The sequence below is a fragment of the Mastacembelus armatus genome, chromosome 22 (genome assembly GCF_900324485.2).
Source record: "Mastacembelus armatus chromosome 22, fMasArm1.2, whole genome shotgun sequence".
NCBI classification, from domain to species: Eukaryota; Metazoa; Chordata; class Actinopteri; order Synbranchiformes; family Mastacembelidae; genus Mastacembelus; species Mastacembelus armatus.
This window is the reverse complement of record NC_046654.1, coordinates 10110646-10138128: the sequence shown is the minus strand read 5'-3', so window position 1 is coordinate 10138128 and position 27483 is coordinate 10110646. Positions and strand designations below refer to the sequence as shown.

At 40.2% G+C, this 27483-nt stretch overlaps 1 protein-coding gene across 1 annotated transcript; it reads right to left on the bottom strand.

The window, feature by feature from the left end:
- Positions 1–669: 669 nt before the first annotated feature.
- On the bottom strand, positions 670–25781 carry bahd1 (bromo adjacent homology domain containing 1). The gene is made up of 7 exons (XM_026302614.2): positions 25320–25781; positions 9840–11594; positions 6373–6782; positions 5917–6076; positions 5722–5801; positions 4459–4550; positions 670–4214 (listed from the first exon to the last, which is right to left on the bottom strand). The coding sequence occupies exons 2-7, from the start codon at positions 11476–11478 to the stop codon at positions 4022–4024; spliced, it is 2574 nt and encodes an 857-aa protein (XP_026158399.1). The 5' UTR covers positions 11479–11594; positions 25320–25781; the 3' UTR covers positions 670–4021.
- Between the last annotated feature and the right edge of the window lie 1702 nt (positions 25782–27483).

The window sequence follows — 27483 nt, the reverse complement described above, 5'->3', positions numbered from 1 at the left end:
ATACTATTTTTTGTTTCAAATTTAAATGCAAATGGTACTATTCCTGATATTAATTTAAAGAAATCAGATTGCTTTCATTCTGCGGGGTGGAATGTTTCAGTCCTTTCTTGATGAAAAACCTCCATATATTTTTAAAATGAACATTAACAGAGAGAATAACAGGAGCCATAGCCGGGAATCTACATTTCTAATTAACTTGTCCACAAAGAAATAAATGTGACGTGAGAATTGACTGACCGAATTGATTCAATCATGTTTACATTACAGGAGCTTGACAAACCTTGTTAAGTTTGTAATGTGGATCCAGTTTGCAGCCTCAAATACCCTGAAAGCCTGTAGTCAATTAATATTGACTTTCTGTAGAGCAATATTTTGAAACATCAATATTTTGGTAAACACTCCTCAGCGATTTGATCTGTGATGACAATATTTGATAAATGCAGTTCTGATCCACCATGTGGACAATATGTGTTACTACAGCTGTCAAAAAAATAAACAGCTCCACTCGTTCAAACTCATATATTATTTATTACAATAAAAAAATTTTTTCTTATATCACAGAGGTCCATTTCAAACCATACAAATACTCTGTGCTGATTAATATTTCCAAGATATTTCCAAAATGCCATGCAAAAGAGTAGGAACATAAATTCACATCAGACCTGGGAATGAGATTAAAATCATGTTTTAATACCCTCCTGTCACTCTCTCATTTTTTGGTGCAAACATTTCTTTGTCGTGATTCAAGATTCAAGACCAAGATCTGACAAAAATGAAAGGCATTTGGAAGGTGAGTAAAAACAACAGTAACTGCTCGTCCTCCTCTTCATGGAAAACACTTGGAATAGATACGGGTTAATAGGAACAGGCACAGAGGACCAATTAAGACATAAGTATCACACAATTTGATTAAACATAATTAGCTTGCTGGGTGATTCCTAAGGCCATAATATGTACTGCGTGTGGTTTCTAATGCTGATGGGGAACAACCAGTGGGATTTTAATTTGAAATCAAATCTATTCATTTTACCTACTTCTGCTTTGTGACATTGTTCTGTGTGGGCTTTACTACTGTATATCCACTGAACACCCAGTGGAGAGATCCTGATACCGTTTTCATAGGAACTGATCACCTTTGGTTTACTGAGAAAAGCAATATGGTATGGTCAGGGCCTATTCTTGCCTTTTAGTCTATGTAATTGAACGAACCAATATGAACATATTCATCTGAAGAGCCTTGTTTGAAAGTCAAATATTAATACAATAATTTATTATAGTGAATAATAATTTTCTAAATCAACATACAGAATTAATCTACCTAATCCTTTCTACAGGGAGTAAAGCAGAAGTAAGCATTTTGAATCAAAACTCAATCTAAAATCTATGCCAATGAAAGACAATGAAAATGACAATGAAAGCCTCACCCCCTGAGATTTTAAGGTGGCTGTAAATAGTTTGTAGCTTTCTCCTTCATGTAGAGCATGTGATCAATAATATAATAAATATCATATAAAGCATTTTGCATTCTAAGTATTTAAAAGTAGAGTAAAACAAAAATTCTGCACTCCTGCACCATAATATATTCTCTTCCTACTGTGTGCTCTCCACAAAGCTTTTGCAATATTTTGGCAAAAAACAACTTTTCTTTTCCATTATGAAAATAAGTACAATTCATAACAACTCAAACCAACCTAAGCACAGCTCCTGTGATCTGAAGGATAAAAGCACAAACTTACAGGACATATTTGACATTTTGGGGAAAACACTTTTTTGTGGAGTGCTAGATCTTGTCAGTATGTAAAATATGAAGCTTGAGCCACTAGCCAGTCAGGTTAATTTAGTGTGAAGACTGGAGTCATAGAGAAACCGCATACAGAAAATTGTTTGTTGAACACCATGCAACGTGTAAATGCATCAGCTTTAGAGGTGCTACAAAGTGGATTTTATTTGCCTTTTTACAAACTGTTCCCCCTGCTTCCAGTCTTCATGCTAAACTAAGCTTCGATCAATCTTCTTATGTAATGTCCATCAAAAATGTGAATAAGTGTATTTTTTAAAACATCAAACTAAAACTCTTGCTCAAACATCAGTTTTCCGTTTTAGATCACATGAATGCGATGTATCTGAGATGGCTTTTAAGCAATCTAGGAATCACGATCAGCACATTTAGAAGCTTCATAACCTCAAGCTGAGATTTGTACACATGTCTAAATGAAAGGCTGGGAATGTTGTATAAGGCAGCTAGATCAAGGGCACAGGCTAATGGTAAGGTACATTTAAATTACTGTAGCATTTAAAGATGAAGAGGCAAAGCATTATAATCACAGAAGATGTAACAAAAAAAAAAAAAGAAAAAAAAAGAGAATGACAGGAAGCTGGAAGAGGCCCAGGTGTGTTTTGGTCCTGCAGGCTAAGCATCTCTGTCCACATGTTAGCAGGTGTCCCTTCAAACTCTAGCCCTCCAAATACTCCAAATGTGTCCTCCTGCCTCGAGGACCTCAACACCTCAACACAACATTTAATAGGCTTGTATTGGGCAAGCAAGCTCAATCAGTTACAGAAATAATATTGCAAATGACTCACACACTTTTTCATCTGAGACAGCGCAGCTGAGAAGGAGAGACAATCTTGACTTCCTTTCTAAGTAAGAATGAAAGCCACTTATCTAAAAGTCTACTCTTTAAAATTATCTTTTGAAAATAAATTATATTTTCTCAGTACAGAAATAAATACATATCTTCTCTCAAACATAGGAATGAGTCATCACAGAACTAAATGCTACACTGAATACATTATTCACCATCTCATCGGTGAGGAAACATGAATATAGGTGACTAACTGATGCCGTCTGCCGTGAACACTCATCCAGATATATTAATGCAAATATACAGTTAGCTGACACCGGAGTCAAATCCCACCGCCGGTTCACAGCTTTGAGAAAGTAAAATATCCCTCAGCAATGGCATTAAAAAAAAATCCCCTCAATGCTCTGCTGACTTGACATTTTCACACTGCAAAGCCAAACAAAACTGAGCTGCGCTTTCTTTGTAGAGTACAGGTCTATCCCATGGTGCACGTACCTGATCAGCAAATTTAGTTGAATTTGCAGAATTTAATGAAACATACTGATCAAGACGAGCTGTGTTCAAAGTTTTCCACATACATCAGAGGATCAATGCCAATTTCATGAAATGAAGACAACAGAACTGAAAATTTAGGAAACATGATCAATTCGTTCTTGCAGAGATTTTGCAGACAAGATTTTTAGCAGTCATATATCTGGATGATAAATATGGAGCGCGAGTCAGCAGCTGATTAGCTAAGGACAAAGACTGGAATTAGAGGGGAATAGTTAGCCTGGTCCATACAGGTTAACTATTCCTACATATTTCCAGTATTAGTCCCTAAAATACCTTGAACACAGATGTTTGCTCTAGAAAACTTCAGCGTACAGTGCGTTGAAGAAAACTGCATGTTTCTACAATTAAATGAAGACAAAGCAACTGCACATTACAAAGAATTGAGTGATGGTCCTAAGCCTCAGCCAGAAATCTTTCCAATGCGGCACACTATGCCTGAGATTCCCTCTATGGCATATCCATGATACAGCTGTGGTGATGCCATTATTCACATGTAACATCAACCTCCCCTCATATTTATCAAACATCACATTTCTAAGAGCTACAGTAGCATTTTCTACAGCAGGTTCCAGGTTTGTCACACAGCTGCTACAACACCAGGGAGCCATGTATGATAAAGACCACTTACACTGCCATATTAACTCTTAAACAATATGTTAAACCATTACTGTTACTAAATAAATGTGTGACACATTAAGTATGAACAAGAGATTTCAAATCATAATAAACTCATTTCTTAATCCTTCATCTTAAACTCTCAGTTCCTCTCTGGCAGAACCAGCAGGTAGGTACAGTATGTATCTAATTAAAGTTGTGAAGGATGAAACCGGAGGAACGTTATTTCATGTCCCATACCATTATGTATCAAGCCCTGTCAGATGCTATTGCAGGTTCTTGAGGAGACGGCCGTAGCGGAAGTCGTAGACGTGTCGACAGAAAAACACCAGTTCTGGGTCAACGTCATCGGGCACACAGTGGTGGGTGGGCATGGCGTTGCCAACAACAGGTGGCACCATCAGGGAGGTGGCACTGTCACGTACGCCCTCCCTACGGCGTTTTACCAAGGCACAAAATCTGGACACAGAACAAACACGGGACATCGAAACCCCTCTTAAAAAAAAAAAAAAACACTGTAAAACAGTCTGAGAGCTAAAAAACCTGCTGCTTTTGATACTAAACATTTATTTTTTGTTTTTTAGATAATCCTGTATGGATTGGATTCATAAACAAACATGGTAATCTTCCTAAAGCAATATGTTTACTACAAAAGAAATAAACAACTACATTCACTTTAACACATAAAGATGCTTTTTCTTACCGACAATACTGTGCCAATGTTAGGACATAGCATTTGTCTTCAATACAGGCCACACTGTTCACATCCTGGTGACGAGATGCAAAGATCTCATTCTAGGGAAAGAGAATTTTTTTTTTTTAATTCATGTGTTGGCTCGAAAGAAAAGTGCCATGTAGCAGCATTTGATCTCTGCAAAGCTTCACAGTTGGCCCATGTAGTCTTTGATTGAGAGGAATGTCAAAAGGCAGCATCTCCCTGCTAAACTGTACACAAGAACCATCTCAGCATCACCTTAAAGATGTAAAGACACATTCACAACGGAAAGATGTTTCACTTCTTTCTCTGAACCAAGGCCATTACTGTTCTCTCTCTGCTCTTCTGATGTGTTTGTTGTTTGTGCATCACAGCTGAGCAATGACAGATTTCAGGCGGTTTGTTGCTTTTAGACAGTGAAAAAAAAAAGAGCAAATTATTCCTCTGGAAAACGTGAGCACAACTGAAGCTGTTCCTCTACATGTATGCCTGTGTACTTATATACTATCATCTTTTAAAAATACATTTGCAGTTACTGGGGTAACCGGAAAGTCTTGAATCCTAATGTTTTCATTCTGAACACACAATGTAGAAAACAGGCAAATGATCAAGGGTCAATAAAACAATAAAATTCAAATATAAAGATTTTTTAAATCTATAATCTATAAGATTTTTTAAAGTGATGCATTTTTTGGGGACTATTTTTGGTTGGACGAGGTAAAGCTCTGATCATACTCTAGGATGGACACAGACATGAACAGCTGCAGATTTTCCTACAAACACACACATTCTTTGCATACTACAATCACAGCACTTATATGTGGACAGATTGCACAAAATGTGCACTCGAAAACAAAGAAAAAAGGATCCTTTGTTTTATTTGGTTAAAAAAAACCTGATCCAAAAAATAAAACGTGTGTGAGAACAGGATCAAGGATAAAAAATACACAGTACACAGAGTACTGACAGGGCACAGAACAGGCTCCCAGTTTACTTTTCTGGCACACGTCCCATCACAGGCCCTTGCAGACTTGGGTAGATGATGAAATTTTATTTGCCTCAACCTCAAGGGACACTTTAGACACTCAGTCTCAGAAACCATGAATTAGCCATTTGTGGTTATATACTGTACCTTACACACATTGCACACTGGTTTCAGGTGTCCTTGTATTATATTCTAACGAACACATGCTGACCCCTCATGAAACTATTTTTTTTTTTCCTTGTGGTTTAAAAAGACTTGCTTCTTACCTCACAATGCATGCTGGGGTTGCGTCCTCCCTGCGTGTGTTCTGGGCGGTAGTACCAAAACAAACTCATCATCAGCTCTCCTGAAGGAAAAAGAAAAACACATACAGATCACTTCACGGCTTAAGACAGTTGAAACTGCATTATTCCAGCATTTTGTGTGGTGTAAGTAAATACTGTGTACAGTGTGTGTCCTACCTGACTCTGGGTCTTCCCACAGAGCTGAGATCTTGGCCACATAAGGCAGAGACTTCTTTCTAGGCCCAGATTTTAGCAGAACAGTGTCTCTGACCCGAATCAGGTCCCCGTCCCTCTGGACTCCCTCAAAACATTTCCTTAGCACTAGAGGCTCCTCTCCCTGGGAACACAGGCAACAGGAAATACTAACTCCTCAAGCAGCTAGAAACTGATAAGCTGTGAGAGGCAATGGGGTAAAAAGCTGCAGGATGTAATTTATATTGAATGACTTCTGTGTCTTGGCAGATGTGGACAATCAGGTGTCAGAATGAAACTCAGCCCTGATGTGACAATGATGCATGTGATAAATCATCCTAAATTCTCCTAGGACAGTCAAGTTAAATTACACCAGACTTAATTACAAGCAGCACCATCATTGTTGCGCCAAAAAGCACCAGCATGACTTTCTCTACATACCACAGAGAAAACCTCTTTCTGAAAGGGCAGGCCAACTGGCCGCCAGCCGTTGGTGGTTTTTTGGCCGCCATTCTTCGGCTGCTTGGCAACCGTTCGACCTCCGACGCTGGCAGAACTGAGCTTCTGTTTCTTGTCCCTGTTGCGAGGGCAGACAGCCGAGCTGATGCTGCCGGTACCGCGTGCGCCAGACCTCGACCCGCTGGGCGTCTTGGCACTCTGCGGACACTCCTTTGCCACCTGCAGCGGAGGCTGTGGTTCGCTGGGGTCAGACAGCGGAGTCTGAACGTGGGGCACTGATTGGCCAGCTGGAGGCACGGTGGGAATGGGGCAGCCTGTGAGGATTCTGGGACTGGGACAGATGGGGATGGAGGAGGAGCTGTGATGGTCATTGAGGGTTGATGGGTAGGTGTCTAAGGGAGGAACAAAAAAGGAAGGATAATGAAGTAGCATGATGAAGTGAAACATGCACACAGTCCTTTAAGGAGCAGCCATGCTGTCGACAACCTTTAACAAGGTTACATAACAACAGACACGAGCAGCACTCAGTTGTTATTAGTTCCACTGAACCAGCAGAAAAAATAAACAGAGTGTCAATTAAGGTCAATTATAGCCTATAACAGTGCAGCCGCACACACAAACACACACACACACCCATACACACCTCCATTAAGCTGACATTGAAAAATGCTCTACGAAACATTCACTCACTCACTGTAGGGTAAGAAGAGTAGACTGCACACACTCCCATGATACAGCTGTGGTGATGTCATTTATGTCATTAATGCAAATAAACGTTCAATTTATTTTGGTGTGATCTCTGAGCTCCAGACCTCATCAGCAGCCTTTACTTCCTTCATGGACATTAACATTAGGGTACTTTGTTTACAGTTAACCTACTGAAGATACACAAAAATAAGGGTGAAACACAACTAAACACATTTACTCAAGTGCTATAATTAAGTAATTACTTGCACTTGACAGTATTTGAAAACTAACATTTTCTTCTCCATCATTACCCTTCAGAGCGAAACACTGAACCTGTACAACTTACTGTATATTTGAAAACTGTAGTAGTATTTGCTTCGCACATGTATGTACAAACTTTTCATAAAGTTGGGAAATACTTCAAACCAACAGTATTCATTGTCAAATTACCATTAACATTAAAATACCAATTACAGTGTAATGCTAATAATGGTTTAATCCTATAACAAATGATGTTTCTACCAGCTGGGAGATAGCATAAACAAACTGTAAACACAAGGCTAATAAACTGCAATATATTTTAAGTTGATACAGTGAAGTTATTAGCAAGCGTATTTACATGTTACATATAAGTTGCCTATTTACAAGTTCAGCCCATAGACCAACACTAGATTTCCCATAGAGTCGTTTTTCTGGCCTTGATTATGTCTCTAACGCCTCCTCAGAGAAATATGTTTAGTTGCTAAATGCTCCACTATGCTCACCAGCTAACTTCACTGCACACACTTATAATTGCTAATTAGACCCCTGCTCAAGCTGATGTTGCGTATAGCCTTGCTGGGAATAACATGAGGTCATTAAAGTCAAAGTATTTAGATGACGTAATTAGTTATTGTATTAACATGACGTATTTAGAGGACCTATTAAGATAGTGTATTCAGATCACATGTTTACATGATGTATTTGGATGACACATTTTTCCTGGTATGACATGATGTATTTACATGACATATTTTCCTTACTTATTTAGAAAACAGATTTTTCATGGTATGATGTTTTTAGGTGACGTATTCGGTGAGTTGTTCTCTTTTAACACTTGCCAGAAGACGAGATATCAACCAGACCTGATCAGAACACACTCATTCAGGACTTCGAAGGCAGAGAAGTGGCAACACCTGTGTGGGTAGACCAGAGGCCTTCTTCACAGCTTTGACTTGAAAAGCACAGGTGTTACTAATAACACTAATGATGGCTCTGTTCTATTGAATTATGCTGTTAAGTCAAGTCAGTGTGACAGGGAGCCAGCATGTGTAACACAGGGGTAAGAAACTAAATGAAACTCGGCCGTCAAATCGTAACGTGTCAGAATGTCTTCCTATTTGTATAGATTTCCACTGTATAGTAGTATACAGTAGTAGTAGATTTCAGATAAAGGTTGAGAGCCTCAGCCCTGACAGGCTGACCTGGTTTTATATGATGAAGACCACAAAGAGAGAGTGTGTGTACATGTGTTGTTTTGAAGTCACGTTCAGGTACTATATGAACCAGGCAATCAGACACTCAGGCAGACACACACAGTGAGACGTTCACAGACACACACTGTTTTCCTGTTCTGGCTCACATCTCTAATTTGAACACTGACGATTGATAGTCCAACTGGTACAAGCAGCTCATTAAGTTTCAGCTGCACAGGCCTTATGTTCACTGTCCGGCCGCCCGTATTCAAACTGAGAGAAAAGAGGTCTTGCCCTTTAACTGATATTTCTTTTTGTTACTTCCCACTCAAGTCACATTCAAAAATGGGAGATTAAAAATGTCTGACATAGCAGCTATTCTCAGCAGACTGATTAGAGGGGACACTGCATACGACCTAATAACTATACTGTCCACATATGTCTATTGAATCCTACTGTCATACCTAAATGAGCTACATATTTTACAAATGAACTCCTGTTTACTCATCATGGGGAAGACTACTTAACCTGGAGAGAGCTGTCTAGTTCTAAGAAAATAGCCCTGATGTGATCCTGGTTGTCTCGGCATTGGCATGAAGACTACAAATTGATAACAGAAAGCCTCGCTTATAAACTGAGGGCGTGAAGTTTGAAAAACATGGCCATTTGCCCTGCAGAGGAAGTCGAACAAAAGAAGCCATTGAGTTTTATTATGGAACTTGACCTATAATAGGGATTAAATGTCAGGATCTCGGCCTCTGTTGCTTCAACTGCGTCAATTCATTTTTTTTCCAGACTGTCTCTCACAAGCCTTCCAGTTTTGCTGGAGTAGGTTTTTATTCAGTCCTTCATTCTCTGGTCTTTCCAATATAACTGCTGCTAATTGTTCAAAAACAGACACACAAATCTACGCTATCAACCTTAACTTTCTGAAGGCTTTATTTATTTTTTTGACATTTTTCCTTTATCTCGCAATTGATAGTTGAGATACACTGAGAGAATGCAGGCAATGAAAGTTTCCAGCAGGAAATAAATCAGAGATGATGATGATTATACTGTCAGCATCTCAGACCACTAGACCAAAGAGAGGTTTTCTCTGAAGTCCTGTTTTCCTATCCCTATTGTTACAGTACAGCTTATGTTTATAGCACTGATCTGACCTTAGCAATATTACTGCCACCTTTCTTCTGATGTGGCTATGCAAACTGCTTTTATATGTACTCCTGTTTAAAAGTTAAATAGATTATGTACACCCTACTGTCCTTTTAGGTTGTGTCTAATCTAATGTCCAATCTCCTGTCTGCTCACCTCTTTTGATGCTATGGTTACATTTGGTGCAATCTGTGGGGTTGAAGGAGCACCCTCCTCTGGCGATGGCTGGAATCACACTGGCATAAGCAGAGTAGCCGTTGATCCTGCAGGGCTCGCCATAGCACGCCTCCACTGAGGTGCAGCAGTACACTGGATGGGTAATCCCTGAGGGCTGCGGACCAGTGCTGGGGAGAAGCTTGGGTCTCTTGCCACTGTTTGGGCATAAAGAATGTGGTGACATGGGTGAGGGGGAGGTGTCCGGGTGGCTGAAGTGGACATAGTAGCCAGGGAAACAGGTGTAAGTGTGAGGGCTGATGGTTATGGCGGCTGGGTGGCCTACAGAGTGGGGGGATTGATGATGGTGGTGATGATGGTGATGGTGGTGATGGAACACATCGGACAGTGAGCCGTCGTCTGGTTCCTTGAGGGTCTTGTCCTGCACGAAGAGGGCCAGTCTGTGACAGTACTTGACACACCTCTCCTGGGAGCAGCAGTAGCAGGAAGACACCTCGTTCTCCACCTGCTCCTCTTTGATTGGTTTTAAGGAGAATCCCAGTGTAGAGCCACAATGGAGAGCATGTTTGAGATGCTCCTGCCCTCCTGTGCCATTTTTCCACTCGGAATCCAAAGGTTCTGTCTTACACAAAGTACAACATCCCTGTATGGACGAGTCCACCTGGGAATGGACTGGATCCTCTGTACCCTGTTTTCTGTGCTTTAGTTGCTCCTCATGTTTGGGATGTGCTTTTCTTTTGGTCTGCATGGCTTCTCCACACATGGGTTTACCCTTAACCTCGTCCTGAGTCACAGCTGCTGCTCCATTTCCAGTGACCAGTTTGGACTCTGTCTTCTTTTGCCGTTTGGTTCCATACGAGGTGCTGGTGAGTTTTAGAAGAGTTGCAGCAGTGAGGCCTGCCTGACGCCGAGGCGTTGGTGCAAACAAACTCAACCAGTCAATGTTCTGAGTCTCTGCTACAGACTGCTTCTGTTTTCTGGGTTTGTATTTTAGGACCGTTTTCCTTCCTGAAAGAAACGTTTTGGTTTTATGATCTCTATGTTCAGTTTCAGTAAGACTATCTTTAGCTAGGGCTTTGTTGGACGGCTGTCGTTTCTTTGTGAGATTTGATGTGAGATAATCGTCTCTGTAGAAAAGCAAGCTGTTGACAGCTTCAGCATTGAGAGAAGCCATTCTCCGCCTGCGGGGCTCAAGGACCGGTGTAGTACACATGAGTAAGGCGTCACATTGGTTGATTTTTGGTTCCAGTGCTTGCTGATTGGCTGTGGAAGTTTTCTTTAGCCCGGGTTTGGTCCTTCTTCGAGTGGAGCGTAAGTGCAGCTTCTTTTTGACCTTCACGCTCTTTTGTTTCCAAACTTTTGATGCATTCTTTCTATTGCCTGCAACTCCTTTCTCCTCTAGACGGGTGAGCAGGACACAGCAGTTCAGTGCATCTCCATCATCCACCGCCAGTGTCTTCTTCCTACGTCGCCGTGACTCCCTCTTGTCTTTCTTTTTCTTTCCTCTTAGCTCATTCTTTCTTTCTTTTCCTTTTTTCACACCACCTCCTTTTTTCTCCCCTCCCCTCTCCCTTTGGGGCTTCATGCATTTTAGGAGCTGGGTCCGCAGAGCTTTCACCATGCTTTCAGCGTCCACTGCCTCCTCTTCATCCACAATGTCCTTCGGTGGTGGGTTTCAGCTCAGAGAGGGTCTTCACTCAGCATCATCATGGATCATCAGATGGGGCCATACACTCTCTGGGGAAACACAAATCAGACATTTAGCCAAATAGAATCTGAGAGTGACTTGAAGTAACTTATGGATGTTCTGATACATTTTTTTAACTACAGATTTTTGTCAGTTTTTGAGTATAATCACCTAGACAAGCCACCCCATTAACATGCACATACACTGCACACAGAATGGATGAGAAAAATGAATCCAAATGTACTCCATATGTATTCCATATAGTAATTAATTGTGTTCTGGGATTGTAACCAAAATAATGCCTTTTAATTCTTTATAGCATTAAAGAGCATTTTCCAGCTCCTTAAACCCATGTTGAAGCAGATTAATGACTCACACAATCCACCAGAAGGCCAACATTACAAGCATTCACCCACTCACAGCTATCACAGAAGCAAAACTGATGTAGCATTTAGGTGATGTATTTAGTGTTTGATATGATGGATGCTTTTGGAAGTGATTTGAAGTGATCTGTAATTCACAATGCCACATCGATTTAATTTTAGCCATAGCTACAGCCTGCAGCTGTTCTCCACAAGTGTTACTATGGCGTATCAAAGAGTACGTAATTAGATTAAACATGAAAAGACTAAAGACTGTTTCACCTTGAGTGAGCACATATTTCAATTGGCTAAGGGGCAGCAAACTATTTTAAAAACCTGGTGGTATGAAATGAAGGAGATATTCTCCAAAACTTGGAAACACAAAAACAGAGTATGATCAAATGACTCATGAACTGATCTGAATTTCACCAGAACTGCTGGCAGAAGCACTTGTCACTATGACCTCTTCAGTTTGCATGTCGACTGACTAGTACATTATATATATCCAGGTTGACTAGCAGCTTTATTCTAGAAGATGCACAATAAACTTTTCAATCATCTGTAATTTACAAGACTTGCTGCTCTCTCAACACACAAAAAACTCTCACTTAAGAAAAACCTTTGCAGTTCCTGATGATTCAACTGCCAGTGACCTTTATGCAATGACACTCCTGTGTGCAGCAAAAAAAGATGGATCATCCTTCCTCCTGCAGCCCTGAAACACAATTATGCTACTTGACCTCCAAAAGCTAAGTCAACATGGGTCTTTTTTATATTAAGTGACTCTTCAGCTAGAAAATCATTCATGTTTCACAATCACACACTCTCACTGAAATTATTAAGTCCCAGACCCTGTTTCCCTTAATCCTTGACAAATACTGTATGTAATCAATTACTGTAAGAAACTGTTTCTTCAACGCTGCTACTATACATATGATAGTACATCTACACACTAAGATTACTGTACAAAAAATGTATGACACCTCAATCATTTTCAGACATCTGCACCACAACTTTGTATGGTGCTTTAAGTCAATCTTTAAAATGATGGATATGCCTTCATGCTTTTATAGGAAACGATATAATTATAATATGAGCTTCTCACCAATGTCGGCTGGGAGAATGGACAGAGAATGGATGGAAGGACAAGTTGAGCTCACATGAATGTGCACTACTCAACATAGAGGATAGTTAGTTTCAGCATTGACTAAACTGCAGATTATGGTATCCTGGTCAGTGTAAAGGCAGAAAATATAGAAAATGTTCCTCACAATTTCTTAGAGTCCAAGTTGACATATTTACATGTCTTGTTTTATCCTAATGCTTTATGGTGATATGAAGCTGAAAAATGCTAATACACACACTGTAGCAGTGGAACTGTAGAATTTTTCACATTTTTGCTTAAAAAAAAAAACACTCAAGGGATTATTATTATTATTATTATTCAATTTTTATTCCTGTTATCCTGTGCTTTAACTAAGTCACCTGTGGTTGCAGATTGGCTTAAAATGACTTTGGAGGGCAATCAAAGGGAGTTTTTGTGTGTTTTCCTGCATGTTCACAGCCTTTTGTCTTTGCTTAGAAAACATGCTGCAGAATTCAACTAATCAGCTATTTTATCTGTTGTTGCTTTTCCACACACCTGTTTGCCAGGCAGCCATTTCCTGCTCTGCCCCTATACAGCAAGATATTGGTAACACTCACAAACACTACAATCATTTGCAGTCAACCAAAATCCACCAAAGAGACTGTGACGCATGCTGGTTCTGCTAGGAACTATTTTTATGCTGCCTAACAACAGCATCACATAAAATAACAGCTTATTTAAGCACTCAAGTAGGTATTTACCCAACTAATCACCAAATGTGCAAATCTGCTATTCTTTTAAAATGACAACGTGACAGTCGTCAACATGTTTTTTGTTGAGAATATTTCATTACAAGGAACAGATGGAACAGAACAGATTTTATTACATTTCTCTCTTTCGGTAACAATATACCAACAAGCTTACATCTGCTACAGTAAAAATTGTCAAAGATTATACTAAAACTTGAATATCCCTCATCAATCTTGTGAGCTGTAAAGTATTGTAGCATTTATGCCTTTTTCAAACAACCGAGAGATACCCAGAGTTCAAGAGAATAAAAAAAACAAAACAAAAACACAAATTTTCATGTAGACCACAACTCTGGCTAGACATTTTCAAACCACCTCAGAGTTCGGTCTGCCCTTATTGCCAAATGGCTTGGTGAACCGTGAAATGCAATCCATGAGGGAGAAATTAAATTTCCAGATAACAAGAGGGCAGAAGGAGCCTCACATTGAGTGTCTGTCTGTGGATATCAAATCAAGTTGCTTCATTTGAATAAGACAAGCGTGCACAATGGAATGACAGCAGCTCACTGAAGAGCGTCATTGTTTCCCTCAGACAGACCTTCACCACTCTGACCAAACAAGACCAAGATTTTTATTTTTTTGTTTTGTTTTACAGTGATCTTAAATGTGCTTGTGACAGGTTGCCAGTTTGGAAGCACTTTTCCCCTTCTATAGCCTATAGCGCCTAGGAGTAACACACCTGAATGCACCCACACATGTGTACAGGCTCTTATTTCAGGACATTTTGAGGGAATATTAAAAAAAAAAAAAAACTTTAAAAATATCTGCATGACAATTTTTATATTTTATAACCAGCTTACCTTCAGATTTCAGTTTAAAATGTACAGATGAACAACTAAACAACTTTTAATTACATTGTACAACTAAAAAAGTGCCCTGACTGCAATGTTTTCCTCAAGCCTAGGTAACTGGCTAAAAATAAATTACCAACTATTTTGATAATCAGACATTTTTAAGCAAAAATGGAAATTAATTCTCCAATTGCAGCCCATTCATGGTGGCAATGTGATGTTTTTACTTACTCCTGAAAATCAATGAAGTACAAACCTAAATGGAGCAGAACTGACACGTAAAACCTAATTAATAATACTTAATCATAATTTTGTGTCAGGCTGGATCACCTGGCTGTACTTTTATCTGAATCGGGAGAGGACGAGGTGTCTGTGCTGGCTGTCACACACACTCATTCATAAGAAGGACGTGGTGTGGGGCTGTCATCACGAGAGAAAAAAAAGCCCCCGACCGAGGCAGCAGCAGCAGCTCCCGGGGATCTGAGCCGTCACACAGTGCGCATCACCAAGTCCACTTCTCTGGAGCAAACCAGCAGTTCAACACCACTAACACCACCCATCCTCCGCCACCAGCACCACCCTCCCTTCACCTCCATGCAGGTTTGAGCCACCGGCGGATCAAACACACCCACGTCCACTCACGTATCGGGAGGTGGGGGGGGTTATTTTAAGCAAAAATAAATAAACGAACGGATACAATGAGGAGCGACCTTATGCGTGTATCGCAATCAGGCTGTGTAAAAAAAAACACTCGCCTAGTGGAGCTTGTAGTTGGCCATGGTGGTGGACAGTGTGAATCTGACAGCATGCCGTAGCAGAAGTGAGAAAAGCTCCTCAGCGGGGAAACGAGTCTGCAACACCATCATCAATAAATCGTATCGCTCAGGAGCGCAGTTAATATCACTATCACTAACATTACGCGCTCGTCTTACAGCCGAGTTTTTAGAAACAAGGCTACACACCGATCCTATCATCTCCAACTGTGACGGGGATTACAGCCGCGATTCATCATTACCTTGTGTGTCCCGTCGGAAAAATGAAAATCCCTCCATGTAATTAAAAAAAAAAAAAAATCCTTCCGTGCTCGTTTGTGATGGTGAGTTTCTACGCGCTCGGGTTGTCGACCTGGGGGAGCGATCCGCGGACCAAACAAGCCACAGTAGCTGGAGACATGGTGAACAAATCGGTGAGCGGTGACCTACTTCCGAAGTGGCATGCTGGAGACGATATTCATGCGCTGCCTGCATTCACGGATCGCCTTTGCACCGGGACATCCCTGTGTAACGCGAAAACACGGTCACGGCGCTGTAATATTGCTGCTCGGACTAAAACACTTCACAGTATTTATAACCTCCCGTGTAAAAGAATTACGCACTTGTATTTCCCCCCCCTGCAATATCCTGAAATACCTCGTTAGAAAAGATTACAGGAACACTTCACCTCTATTTCAGTGGAGTCCGGAGATCTACACATCTCCCTGGAAATCACCAAACTTCCCACTAAAGAAAAATCACTTCTCTTTTTTCCCCCTAAAACATGGTGAAAACCTAAGTGAAATACCAAGGAAAACAGGCAGTAAACTATGATGAATGATCCACTGGTTGCCTGCTACAAACTGTACGCCCTGTTGGAATAACTGTTGTATTTGGATACTACTGAAAGACCACTTTAAACTCACAGGTCCAGACTCACAATTACAATATAAAACACTATAATGTCATTGTAAACTCAAGGTGTACAGAATACACCAAGTCTCTACAGATATAATAACACTGTCATCATAATGCAGCCTATACAACAGCTGTCAAAAAAGAACATTTCAGTGTTTTCGTCATTATAAAGACTGTGGAATTGAATTACTACTAATAAGAAAAGATAAGGAGGATCGACCAGACAAATAATGAACTGATATGAATTTAAGAAAACTCCTGCAGGACTTAAGATGTCAGGACATAAGATCATTATAAAGTGAAGATAAAGATAAATATGAATGTCTATATATAATGGGACTAAAGCAAACACTGAAAAGACAAAAACAAACACTCTGTATAAAACACACTATGTGGGTGTATTTTCATACATAATGATATCTAATAATAAAGAAAGAAGGAATCCTTCACTAAGAAGATATAAAAGGTGTAAGTAAAATGAGGGAAAGCAAACAGTAACACTGTGATGAATAGCAGACACTTGACTACAGCGCTCACATGTAAGTAAATCACCTGGGCTCTGTCAGACTATTCACTATATATGATTCCATATTGAAATGTTGTAGAAATAATATATAACACCAGAAGATTATTATAAACTCACTGTACATAAAGTCATTATATGTGCAGGTAACAACACAAATATTAAAGTTGAAATGAGGAATTTATGATCAACATTGAGTGTTTTTATGTAAAAACAGCAAAAATTCATGGGTTCCAGCTCCTCAAATGAAAGAATTTTCTGCTTTTTTTATTCAGTTGTAGACAGAATAATGTTGGGTTTTACTTACTGGATTTGCAAAATAAGATAATAGGCTCTGAGAATGTGTTGTGAGCTTTTTTTTACTACTTGGTGATATTTCCATTGACTGACTAATTGGAAGGTAACTGTTTGATTACATGAATCAATAATCAAAATAACTTAGACCCTGAATAAACACCACAAAATGAGACTGTTCCTTTACATGCGATCACAAACTCACTATAGAGCACACCAAGTCCCTATATAGTGTAACAGTAACATAACTGTCATTAAGTCTATGACCACTATCAAGTCACTAATGAGTATTACATCCATAATATGAATCCCTAAAGGGGGATTCCACTCATTTTAATTTCATATTAATGACAGCAGAAAACAGAAGCATACCCTCCCTCTTAATTAGTCTCATTTAATGCATCCTCTTCTCTTAACGGTACGTGCAATCTAATAATGTGGATGAGTGATCCGTTACTGCTTGTCATTTGTATTGCCCTATTTCTTCAGGAAACTCAGATAAGATCGGTCTGTTAGGACGCACATACACAAATTACATACTGTCACTGAGGGCCACTGTGCTGACTTTAGTGGGTGTTCAGTTTAGAGGCGATCTTCAGCCTCTGCACCGAACAGCAGGTTCAGACTCTAAACAACAAACGGACCAAAAAAAAAAAAAAAAAGCCACTATGTTATCAAGTTAGCGTGTAGTCAGGCTTAACTGGGGTAAATGCTGATTGTCCTCATCAATATCAGCTTTACAGTGTGTAATTAACAGCTGTAAATGAGCTGAGTGTGTTGGGTTAATGAGACGTGAGCGCCAAGGGAAGCCGAGGGAGTACATACTGCTGAGAGCTGACCTGCACTGCAATAAATACACTGCAACATGCTGCAGAGAGATGCACGACACCGAGCAGAAGCACTAAACTCTTCCTACATGCAGGAAGCACACACACTCGCTACTGGTGATAATACCGACATAAAGCAGACATCTATTTTTATTTGTTTAACCTTGTTGTTTTAAATCACACTGCAGCCCAAACTTTTAAATGTAATTTTGAATACATTAGCTGTCACTGTAATGACATAACACTGACATCAAAAAAACTTTAATATGATTAAATATGATATTTACTTCATCCACCCTCATGTCAGTAATGGATTTACCCAAGTAACAAGATGTTTACCTTCATTCTGCATTAAAACAGATTTCTTGGAAACATGGGGGCAATGGAAACAACTTCTAAGCTTTTGTGATACGAGAAACTTGTGAGCAATTTCATTTTACGCTTCCAGCAGTTACAAAGCAACCACATTGCACATTTGGAGTTGGGTTTCTAACTGACAAATCTAATCCCAATATTGTCTCAGTTTTTGATTTTGGTGTCCGCCAACTCCTAAGGGAACTTTCTGATTCTTCAGCTTCACCATCACAACTAACCCATTAGTGGGCAGATAGCATACAGTTGTAGTTCTCTTTCAGTTTGTAATGAATATTTTTACACTACACAATCATTGATCAGTTATTGATTTAATATAGCATTTAACGAATGCACCAAAGACTTCTGATACTGACACTGAGGAATGCAATATGCTTTGGAAGTAACACTTCATGGAAACTGTCATGATAACTGAAGTAACAAAGAAAACAGGCCATTACAAGCAGAATCCACAGGTTCCTTGACAGGAATCATCTGTTTTAAGGGATTTTTTTTTTTTTTTATTCCACTTTGTACACATCTTTAGGAGTGACTGTCAGGAAAACCCTCCCTCATGTCAGCAGGCATACATCTTCCTGTCCTTGAGTAGGACATGATATATGCTTGTAAACTCAACTGTGTTTCTAAAGATGTGTGGTCCTTTGTGTCGCCTCAGTGTGCTCCAGACCATTTTCACCTCAGATATCTCTGAGCTGATCTACAATTGCTGTTGTATCCCCATTTGACAAGATCTTGCCCCAGACACTCTCAGCTAAGGAGATATTTACTGAGGGTGATGGATTTTTCATTCTGAAGGTGCGGTGATAGCATCGGGGTGAGAGAAATAATACTGAAATACTTTATTGATCCCTTTCTGCGCTTGGCCCTGCCTAAAACAGCAAAGATCAGATTTTACTATAGACCAGTCACCCTCAAGCTGCCAGAGAAAAAGTAGGAAATATCTACAGTATGTACTTGAACTGATGGATTTTTTAAATATAAATATATAAAAAGGAGAAGTTTATAACTCTTCCTTTTGCAGGAATAATGAATATCAATAGCTATGATGTGAAATCTGCTCTTTTAAAAAGCATGGTAGATGAATGTAGAACAGTTGTTTTGATTTTGCTCCAAGCAACACTATTAGTTCTGAAAGAAGAAACATATTCTTTGACTGAGTTCAGAAGAATTTTTGAAACCCTTACAGAATTTAATTCCCCGCTGCTCGGCCTGATACATGGTGGCTGATGTAAAGTAATGTTAGCTATATGTCTCTGTAACTGACATTACTGATTGAGTTCATTGATTTTATGGCTCATCTCTACATGTGATACCGTTACACTATGTTTTGGCTCTTACCATTATCTGGAAACTGTTGCTCCTGTTCAGCAAAACATCATTTTACATTGTAGACAAAAACACATTATCCTACTGTTAAAAAAAATGACAATTTGTTGTGAAAGTGGAATAATCACTGACATCTTGCAGCTCCCACTGGAGATTTCTAGAGATTTTAAGCTCACTGTTTAGGTGTTTGCTGTTGTTTTGTTAACTTTCGTGGGTTTTGTAGTGTTATTTTTGGCCACAGCGGGCAGTGAAAAAGCTACTAGAAACCTACTCTGCACTGCCTGCTCAGCAAGAAACACAAGACAGAGAGATTTTCCCTGGGATTTGGTTGAAACCAAAAACAGAACTAAAAGAGAACAGTAGACTTACATTAGGCAGGCAACCAGAAACGCAACTCTAACTAAAAACTGCTGGATGTGTATATATGAGCAACAAGTTCACCATAACGATATGGTGATTCTATGTCATTTGGTGTGTTGTTTCCACTGCCCACAATGGGCCGATAAAATACACAAGCTTTGCAGCTGCTCAAAGCTATTTCAAATGTGTCTTCTTGGAGATGAAATGTTACTTAAGCCCAATTCTGTGACCCTGGTTTTAATCCTCAAAGGACTCGACGTCTAAACGTCCACTTGCAGCCTGGGGTCCAAAAGTTTCCAATCCAGCCAGAGGCCGAAACTGGTAAGACTTCGACTCTCTGAACTCTTTCAGCTCTTCTGACTCATTATCATTGGAGAGAAGGACTCTGGTGGAAGTACACCAGGTCTTCTGCCTCGTGTGACCCCCCTCAGGAGGTGAGGTGTACAGCAAACATATGACGTCAAAGCAAAATATAGCTTTAATGGGACGATTGGTCAGTACATGTGCGAGGTCTGAATACAAGCTGGACCTTATCAACAGTGTGAGACACAAGTATTTGTGTCATGCATGGCTGATAGCAACAATGTGAGTCAGGACTTTGTTTTACTGTGTGGTAACAGCTTACTTAAGCAGAGATTGTGTTTTTGAGTTAAAAGGAAGAACTGAAAAAATACAGCAAACTCAAATGTAGTACAGCTTCAGGGGAAATCTATCGACACATAGATTACACATAGTCAGGACGCTGCCAGTGATGTCAGAGCCAGAAAACACCTGAGACATTGATGGTGCGAAGCCAATAAGATGTTTAGAATCAAAACAGAAGTTTGAAAAAGAAACCGCCAGTGACGCAGAAACACATCATGTAGACAAGCGTGTGCTTGCTACACAGCAGAAGAAGTAGGAAAGCCGTTTCTTTTTCAGCTTCAGCGTGTAGCCTGCAGATGTAAAGATGACAGTTAAGCGCCAGAGAGCAGATACAGGACAGGAAGTGTAATTATCTGCTTCTACTGTTCCTCTTCAAAGAGACAGGGCAAAATGCCAGACAGCCTGACTGGCAAAGAGGGAGAAGAAGAAAAAGAGAAGCGAGTCAGATGGAGAGAGATGGTGATGAAGACTGAACTGTAAAAAGATCGAAGCAAAGCATCAGAGAGGAGTGGGAATGTGGGGAGGGAATCCCACAACTCACATCTCATCCAGCAGGAGAGAAGTCAAACCTAGTAGAAATCAGAGGGGCGATTTTTCATGTTCTCCTGCCTGTTTTTTGCTTGACAGCTCCTCAGAGATACAGACGTTTGACACACAGAGCAGGCGAGAACAAGGAAGAAGAAAAATTAAGAGAATGTGATTTGTGAGAGAAGGGGGGGGGGGGGGGGGCAAGAGAGTGATGGATTGAGATAGTACAGAGAATGGAGACAGAGTGAGACTGTCATCATCATCATGAACAATGACTCCCTGATCGCAGAGGCCTGTCGCTGGATTCTCAACCCAGCTGAAGGGGCGGCCGCCCGCCTGCACACCTGCCAGGCCCTCAGTCATGCTTTTAGCATCTGCCAAACTGAAGGACGCTTGGTGCCATGTGCTTTTCACTGAAGGAGCCTGACGTTTGTCAGTCACAGTGAGGGCTTCTGTTCTCAATGTCCTCAGCCAAACACAGTTTCACGTCGCCCACCCTACACACACACACACGCACACACACTCCAACCCTGTGTAAACAATCCCAGTGTGTGTGAGGACTGAGCGGCTCTGAAAGCTCCACATCCACTGCAGCTGTGGGCCGGCCGACAGCTGACACCGGCCCGTGGGTCTCTGCTCTCTCTCTCTCCCTGCTTCCCCCCAGCCCTGCCTCCTCTTCTTCTATGTTTCCATGAAACAGACCTGTAATTTTCACCACTGTGTCTCAGGCACCGTGCCAGAGTGAGTCAGGAAAAGAAAGACAGAGAAGAGAGAGGGAGAGAAAGGGGCTGGCTAATGTCTTTTAGAGGACTACAGGCTACAGCAGAGCTTTCCAAATCCTGAGCTTCAAGATCCACTGCTCATTCAGACCAGAGAAAGTCAAACGACTGAAAAAAAAGATTAAGATCCAACTGCACGTCTCATTAGCATCGTAAAACACGCAAGCACAGCCCTTAAAGCTAATTCCAGTATATTAAAACGTGGGTTTTATATTTACTGACACACTTTAGACAAATTATTTAAACTGTGTTATTTGGAGGTCAAATCAAAAGTACATGTTTCTGGTATTAATCTTAAATTATGGGAGAACTGTTTGCACTAAGTGGTGTAGGCCAAAGTGGAGCCAGGAAGTTTCTCTGTAAACTGTGATGCCTGTTTACAACAAACAGTTGCAGAGATCATTTTAGTGTTGGCCTTAGTTTTGTCTTCCCGATAAGACTCACCATCCTAAAGGTTTGTATCATCCACCTGATGGTACGTCTTGATGTCTTGCTCTGCTGGATTTAAAAAAAAAAAAAAAAAAATTTTTAAGCAATGTCACCCTGTTCCTTGATCTCAGTTGAGACTAGGTTACCAGAGATCATAGCAGGCGTCTGCCCTGGGGCTCCCTGGTGACTGTGTCACTTGGTTTTTTGTAAAATGTACAGAAATGTGCATTTTTAAAACACAATGGACTTGAAATACCCTTACAATGCAACAAACCCACTGCTTTTAGGTCTTATCTGGCTTTAAGACCTTTATTAAAAAAATACAGTGTTTTGGTCCAAATAACGAAATATAAGAAAAATTAAATAGAAATAAAAATATTAATATTAAGAGCTGCTCTCGTCTCATTGTGGTTTCCTTTTTACATAATGTAACACATTAAGGTGTAGAGTGTAGGTCACCTGATTTTCATTTATAGATTCTAATATACAATCACTGCAGTTACACACATAATACATAAGAAAAATAAAAAATATGCTTCAAGCCGCATTTACAAATGTAAAGTGCAAGTAAAACACAAGCTGTTACGTGGCCTGTGCAGACAGCTGGCCTGATTATAATCTCCTCTGTCAGATGCACTTTAGACGGACAACTGAAAAACGCAGCTGATACACCTCCTGTGTAGGCACGTCGTTAGGCTGCTCAAAAACCCCTGCAACGTCCGCCAACGAGGTAGGACAACCTGTGTGTATCCTGAGAGCAAAAAAAAAAATCCAGGTCAAAAGAAGTCCACCCAGCCCTCGCTGCAACACTTGTTTCTGCTTGTTAGGCTTATTGCTTCTCATCTCAAGGTAATAACTGACAGCTGTTTTCAACGGTAGCACCCCATTAAATGCTGTTATCAGTTTTTAATCACATCCATAATTACGTTCCACTGGGGGCAAACTGCAACACACAAACCCTGGTGAGTGGAAAAAGCAGGACATTCAAACAGGACACAGCTGTATGTTTCTCATTTCCAAATTCATGGCCAGTGTTGTTGCTTTAACCCAAACCATGATTTTCTAAAGCTAAACAGGTAGTTTTTTTTTACGCTAAACTGATTGAAGTAGTTGGTGTGTCTCCAATTTATTATGCTCTTGTCCGGTTTGTACCACATTACCAAGACAAATTCCTTTCATTGTATGTGAAAACCTATCTGGAAATAAACCTTTCAGTGATTTGTACTACAAGTCGAAGGTCCAGCACATTATAAGAACCTACTGAGCCAAGTATGAGGTGCTACAGGGCCCCACTAACCCATATCATACTATAACCTGTGTTTACTGAGATAACACAGTCAGCTTGGACATCAGATTCTCACTCATAAATATCTACCCCACATGAAGTCGTTTACCACCACATGGCCAACTGGCAGCCGAAGCTACTGAAACACAGAAAGTATCAACAACTGGCCCTTGGAAATTTAGATTTAAAAAAAAAAAAAAGAAAACTTTGGCATGGAAATAAATCAACCAATGAGCCGCCTGAGTTCCTGTTAGCTAATATTTAACATTACCTTGTGGGGCACTACAGTGTAACTGTTTTGGAAAAAAAAGGGTTGTATCTGTGTACTTTTCCTACAGTGAGTTTGGACAAGAGGCACATTCCCCCTGGTTCTCCTCTCTCTGTGCCACAGCCGGACCTGGGATTACATCCAGAACTGATATCCAGCTTTATGGTTCACATGTGGCCACTCCACATCTATTCAACATGCTGATATGACAAGCCCGTCAAGGTAGGCTGTGGAGAACGGACTAGACACAAATGCTCCAAACCTGAAGCTCTATTGTCAGGCTTTTTTTTGTTCACAAGAGGCTTTACAAACACCATTATGGTGAGGAACTCACCAGGCAACTTGTATTTCATGGAAAGCCTGTACTTTCCAGACGCCTTTTAAAGCAGGAGATCAACACCTGCCAAACATCATAGGCTTTAATTCAGCTATTCTTCTCATGAAAATCAGAACTGGATTTAATAATCTGCAGATTATTCCCGAGATTAAGTTTATAAACATTTTAAAGTGTCAGGAAAAGTTCCCAGAGCTCATCTGACCAACGGTGAAGATCCTTAAAAATCAACAGTAACTCTCGGCTTGTTGAAGTAAAAGTACAGTAACCTATGAGCAGTAAATTGTACCTCATGAGAAGTAAACGTACTTTATATGCAGAATGCCTCATGTGATAATCCAAACTATTTTTTAGAAGCTTTCACAGACTTTTATTCACTTCATCATCACTATACACAGGTATTGCTTTTTAAAATCTTAATCAGCAACGTAACTATAGCTGGTAAATAACCATAGTGGACAATAGTTCTCTGTGAGAAGAGGTGCAGTACAAGCGTCAACTAATATAAATGAACATACCTCAAAATGGTATTTCAGTCAAGTACTTGAGTAAAAAAATACTACTACCAACAAACAGTCCCAGGTTCAAAGATATTTCGAAAACCAGGAGTGCCTGTACATATATTGAAGATTATCCAGTGACAGATTTGTTGTTGACAAACAAACAAAATGATCACTGTGTATTTCTGACCTCAACACGTCTCACCGTGTTATGTTTGTATCAAACCTCTTCCATCTCCATCACCCAACAATAAACCCACAAGCAACAACTCCACAGCAGACTCGAGCCTCAAACTTGACTCCAGCAGAAGTCCTTATGTGACATTTTCTCCCAACACGAGCTGGAGTCTCTAAGCCCGAGGCGACAAACGACGACAGTGCCACCTGCACAAGCGACGGCGGACAAAACCGACGTCTCCAAAAGTTGCCTTGGTGGTTTACGGATCCCCAGCAAAAGGATCTATATATCTGACTGTAGCCGACCCATTATTCCAACCCCGAGCAGTCTCATCGCTCGATCTTGTCCTGCCTGACACTTTCAGTTTTGCCTCAGAGGCGATAAGAGTTGAAGGCTTTTGTGTCTTACCGATTTGCAGACTGGAAAATAACCCAGTTTAGACCGTGTGAAAAGGACGATCACTTCCAAAGGGCGAAAGAGCGATGCGTCAGGTGTACGATTCCCGCAAGTGAAGGAGGAAAACAGAGTGGAAGGCGACTCATGTTGAGTTGATCGGCTGAAGCCTTTTTTTTTTTTTTTTACTCCAAACTGCGCTGCTCCATGCGCTGCGCGTAAAAAAATCACCACTCGTTGGACTTTAAACTAAAATAGCGGTGTATAAGACGAGATGAGGTGTGCTAAGCATTCAACAGAGCTCCAGAAAACTACAGCTCACTTCAGCGTGTTTTTACATAGCCCAACAGCATCATCCGCTTTTTATGTTGACGCATCATGTAGCGAAAACATGGAGTTTCTTAAAGGGCCACGGACGCGGCGTCCACATGTCACCGTCTCCAGCAGCCCTGCTGAGCCCGACAGATGGTTTTAACCCAGCTAATTTCCTTAAGCCGTCTTCTTTGACACTTGCATTAACCCTGGAAGCAAAGCTTGGCTCTGCGGAATAAAGCATGCGTGGGTTGGCTGCTCTGGCTCGTGACCAAAACCTTAAATACTGGACTCCACTGTCTGTTTGATCTGGCTCTTTATTTTATTTCCACACTGTCGTTTTATTTAGTGAAACATGAGAGTTTGACATTATGGTCGCGTCCTGGGCAATAATAAAGTCAGCCTGTGGAAAAATTAGGAATCAGCCAAACTCTGATATGATTAAACTTTTCTGTCCTGGTTTCTAGAAATTTTCCCTACAATCATTAAACTAAACTAAAGTAAGATTTAAAAAAAAATACAAATGCATAAATAAAACTCTATGCATTTCTTCGGAGAATTTAGTTTAAAGGAAAATTAAGGGGGGAACCACATTATTGCTTTTGTCCTTGAAATGAAAACGACAGCAACATTTATCCGACAGCGATCAATATGATTAAAATCCACACTGATCCCAGGTACTAATAAAACACGGTTACATACATTCACACTCAGTCTACAGACAGAAAAATGTTTCATGTAGCTTTATATTTTCATATTCTCTGCAAAACAAGCATTTATTATTCTTTTCCCTTTATTAAGATCCCTTTAAAGGGGGCATATGACTTACACTATGTTTTATAAAAGCAGGAAATTCTTTACTAATGATTTAAATATCGGTTTGAGTTATTCATAAGGAAAACTTGTGGTTGCCAGGTAGTGAAGAAGCCCTTTGTCCTCATACTGTACATCTATCCTTATAGTTAGTAACAATTAGAAATACTGGTAATCCAATATTTAATGCTCATGGGTTTCTCACTTTCTAAAAAGACATTAAGTCTCTGTTTTAGAAATGTCAGTAATGCCCAAAACACAAATGCCATTAATGAAAGGCTTTTAATTTATGTGATTAAACAGTCCAACCACACAAAGGGATTTTCATAACCTGGCAACCCAGAGGCTGAGCTTATTAATTACTTATAACTGATCTAAAAAGGGTCAGTAAATGGTTTATTAACCATAATAAAGGCATTTTGTTATATAAACTCTGTATAAGGGGGTGGGATTCATAATTGAATATAGCCTTCAGTGGCCTATATTGCTAACAAGACATGATATTACATTTCCATGATGCATGTGTTTCTATATGGTGTATCTTTTATCAAATTAGTATGATTTTATTTTTAGCTGGTACTTTTATTAATCTGGAAGGACCCCACCCGTGGCCTGTTTGGCACCCCGCATTAAAGAGCGAAGGTTACATAGCACCCAACAAACATCTGTTCAACGCTCACTTACATTATTGTAAAGTGGAAAACCCTTTACTTGACAATAAGGCATTCAGTCTGTACCTCTCCCCTAAAGGGAGGGGTCCTTCCTGCTTAGTAAAGAGCATACAGCCAGAAAGACAAAGCACAGTGCACAGCAGCCCCTCTCAGCAAGGTGTGGTCTGACAACCTGGCAAACATTTAGGTTCTATTAACTTACTACTGATCTCTAAAGTATTAAACAATGAATCACTTCCTTATAAGGCAGCTAGTGACAATTTCTTTAATGGGTGGTATTCCATTCAAAAAGACCAGCACCATAATAAAAGTAGTGTTACAATTCCCACATAAGAGATTACAAGCAAATATGCTTAGGTGTCTATAAAGTCACTGCTCTGTGT

What these genes read in the sequence shown, in the direction of transcription:
- bahd1 (XM_026302614.2), bottom strand. Translation starts at nt 11,478, where the DNA reads ATGGTGAAAGCTCTGCGGACCCAGCTCCTAAAATGCATGAAGCCCCAA. An exon ending in TAACCATAGCATCAAAAGAG is followed by an intron (nt 6,783 to 9,839) that starts GTGAGCAGACAG and finishes TTCCTCCCTTAG; the next exon opens with ACACCTACCCATCAACCCTC. An exon ending in ACATTGGCACAGTATTGTCG is followed by an intron (nt 4,215 to 4,458) that starts GTAAGAAAAAGC and finishes TTCTGTGTCCAG; the next exon opens with ATTTTGTGCCTTGGTAAAAC.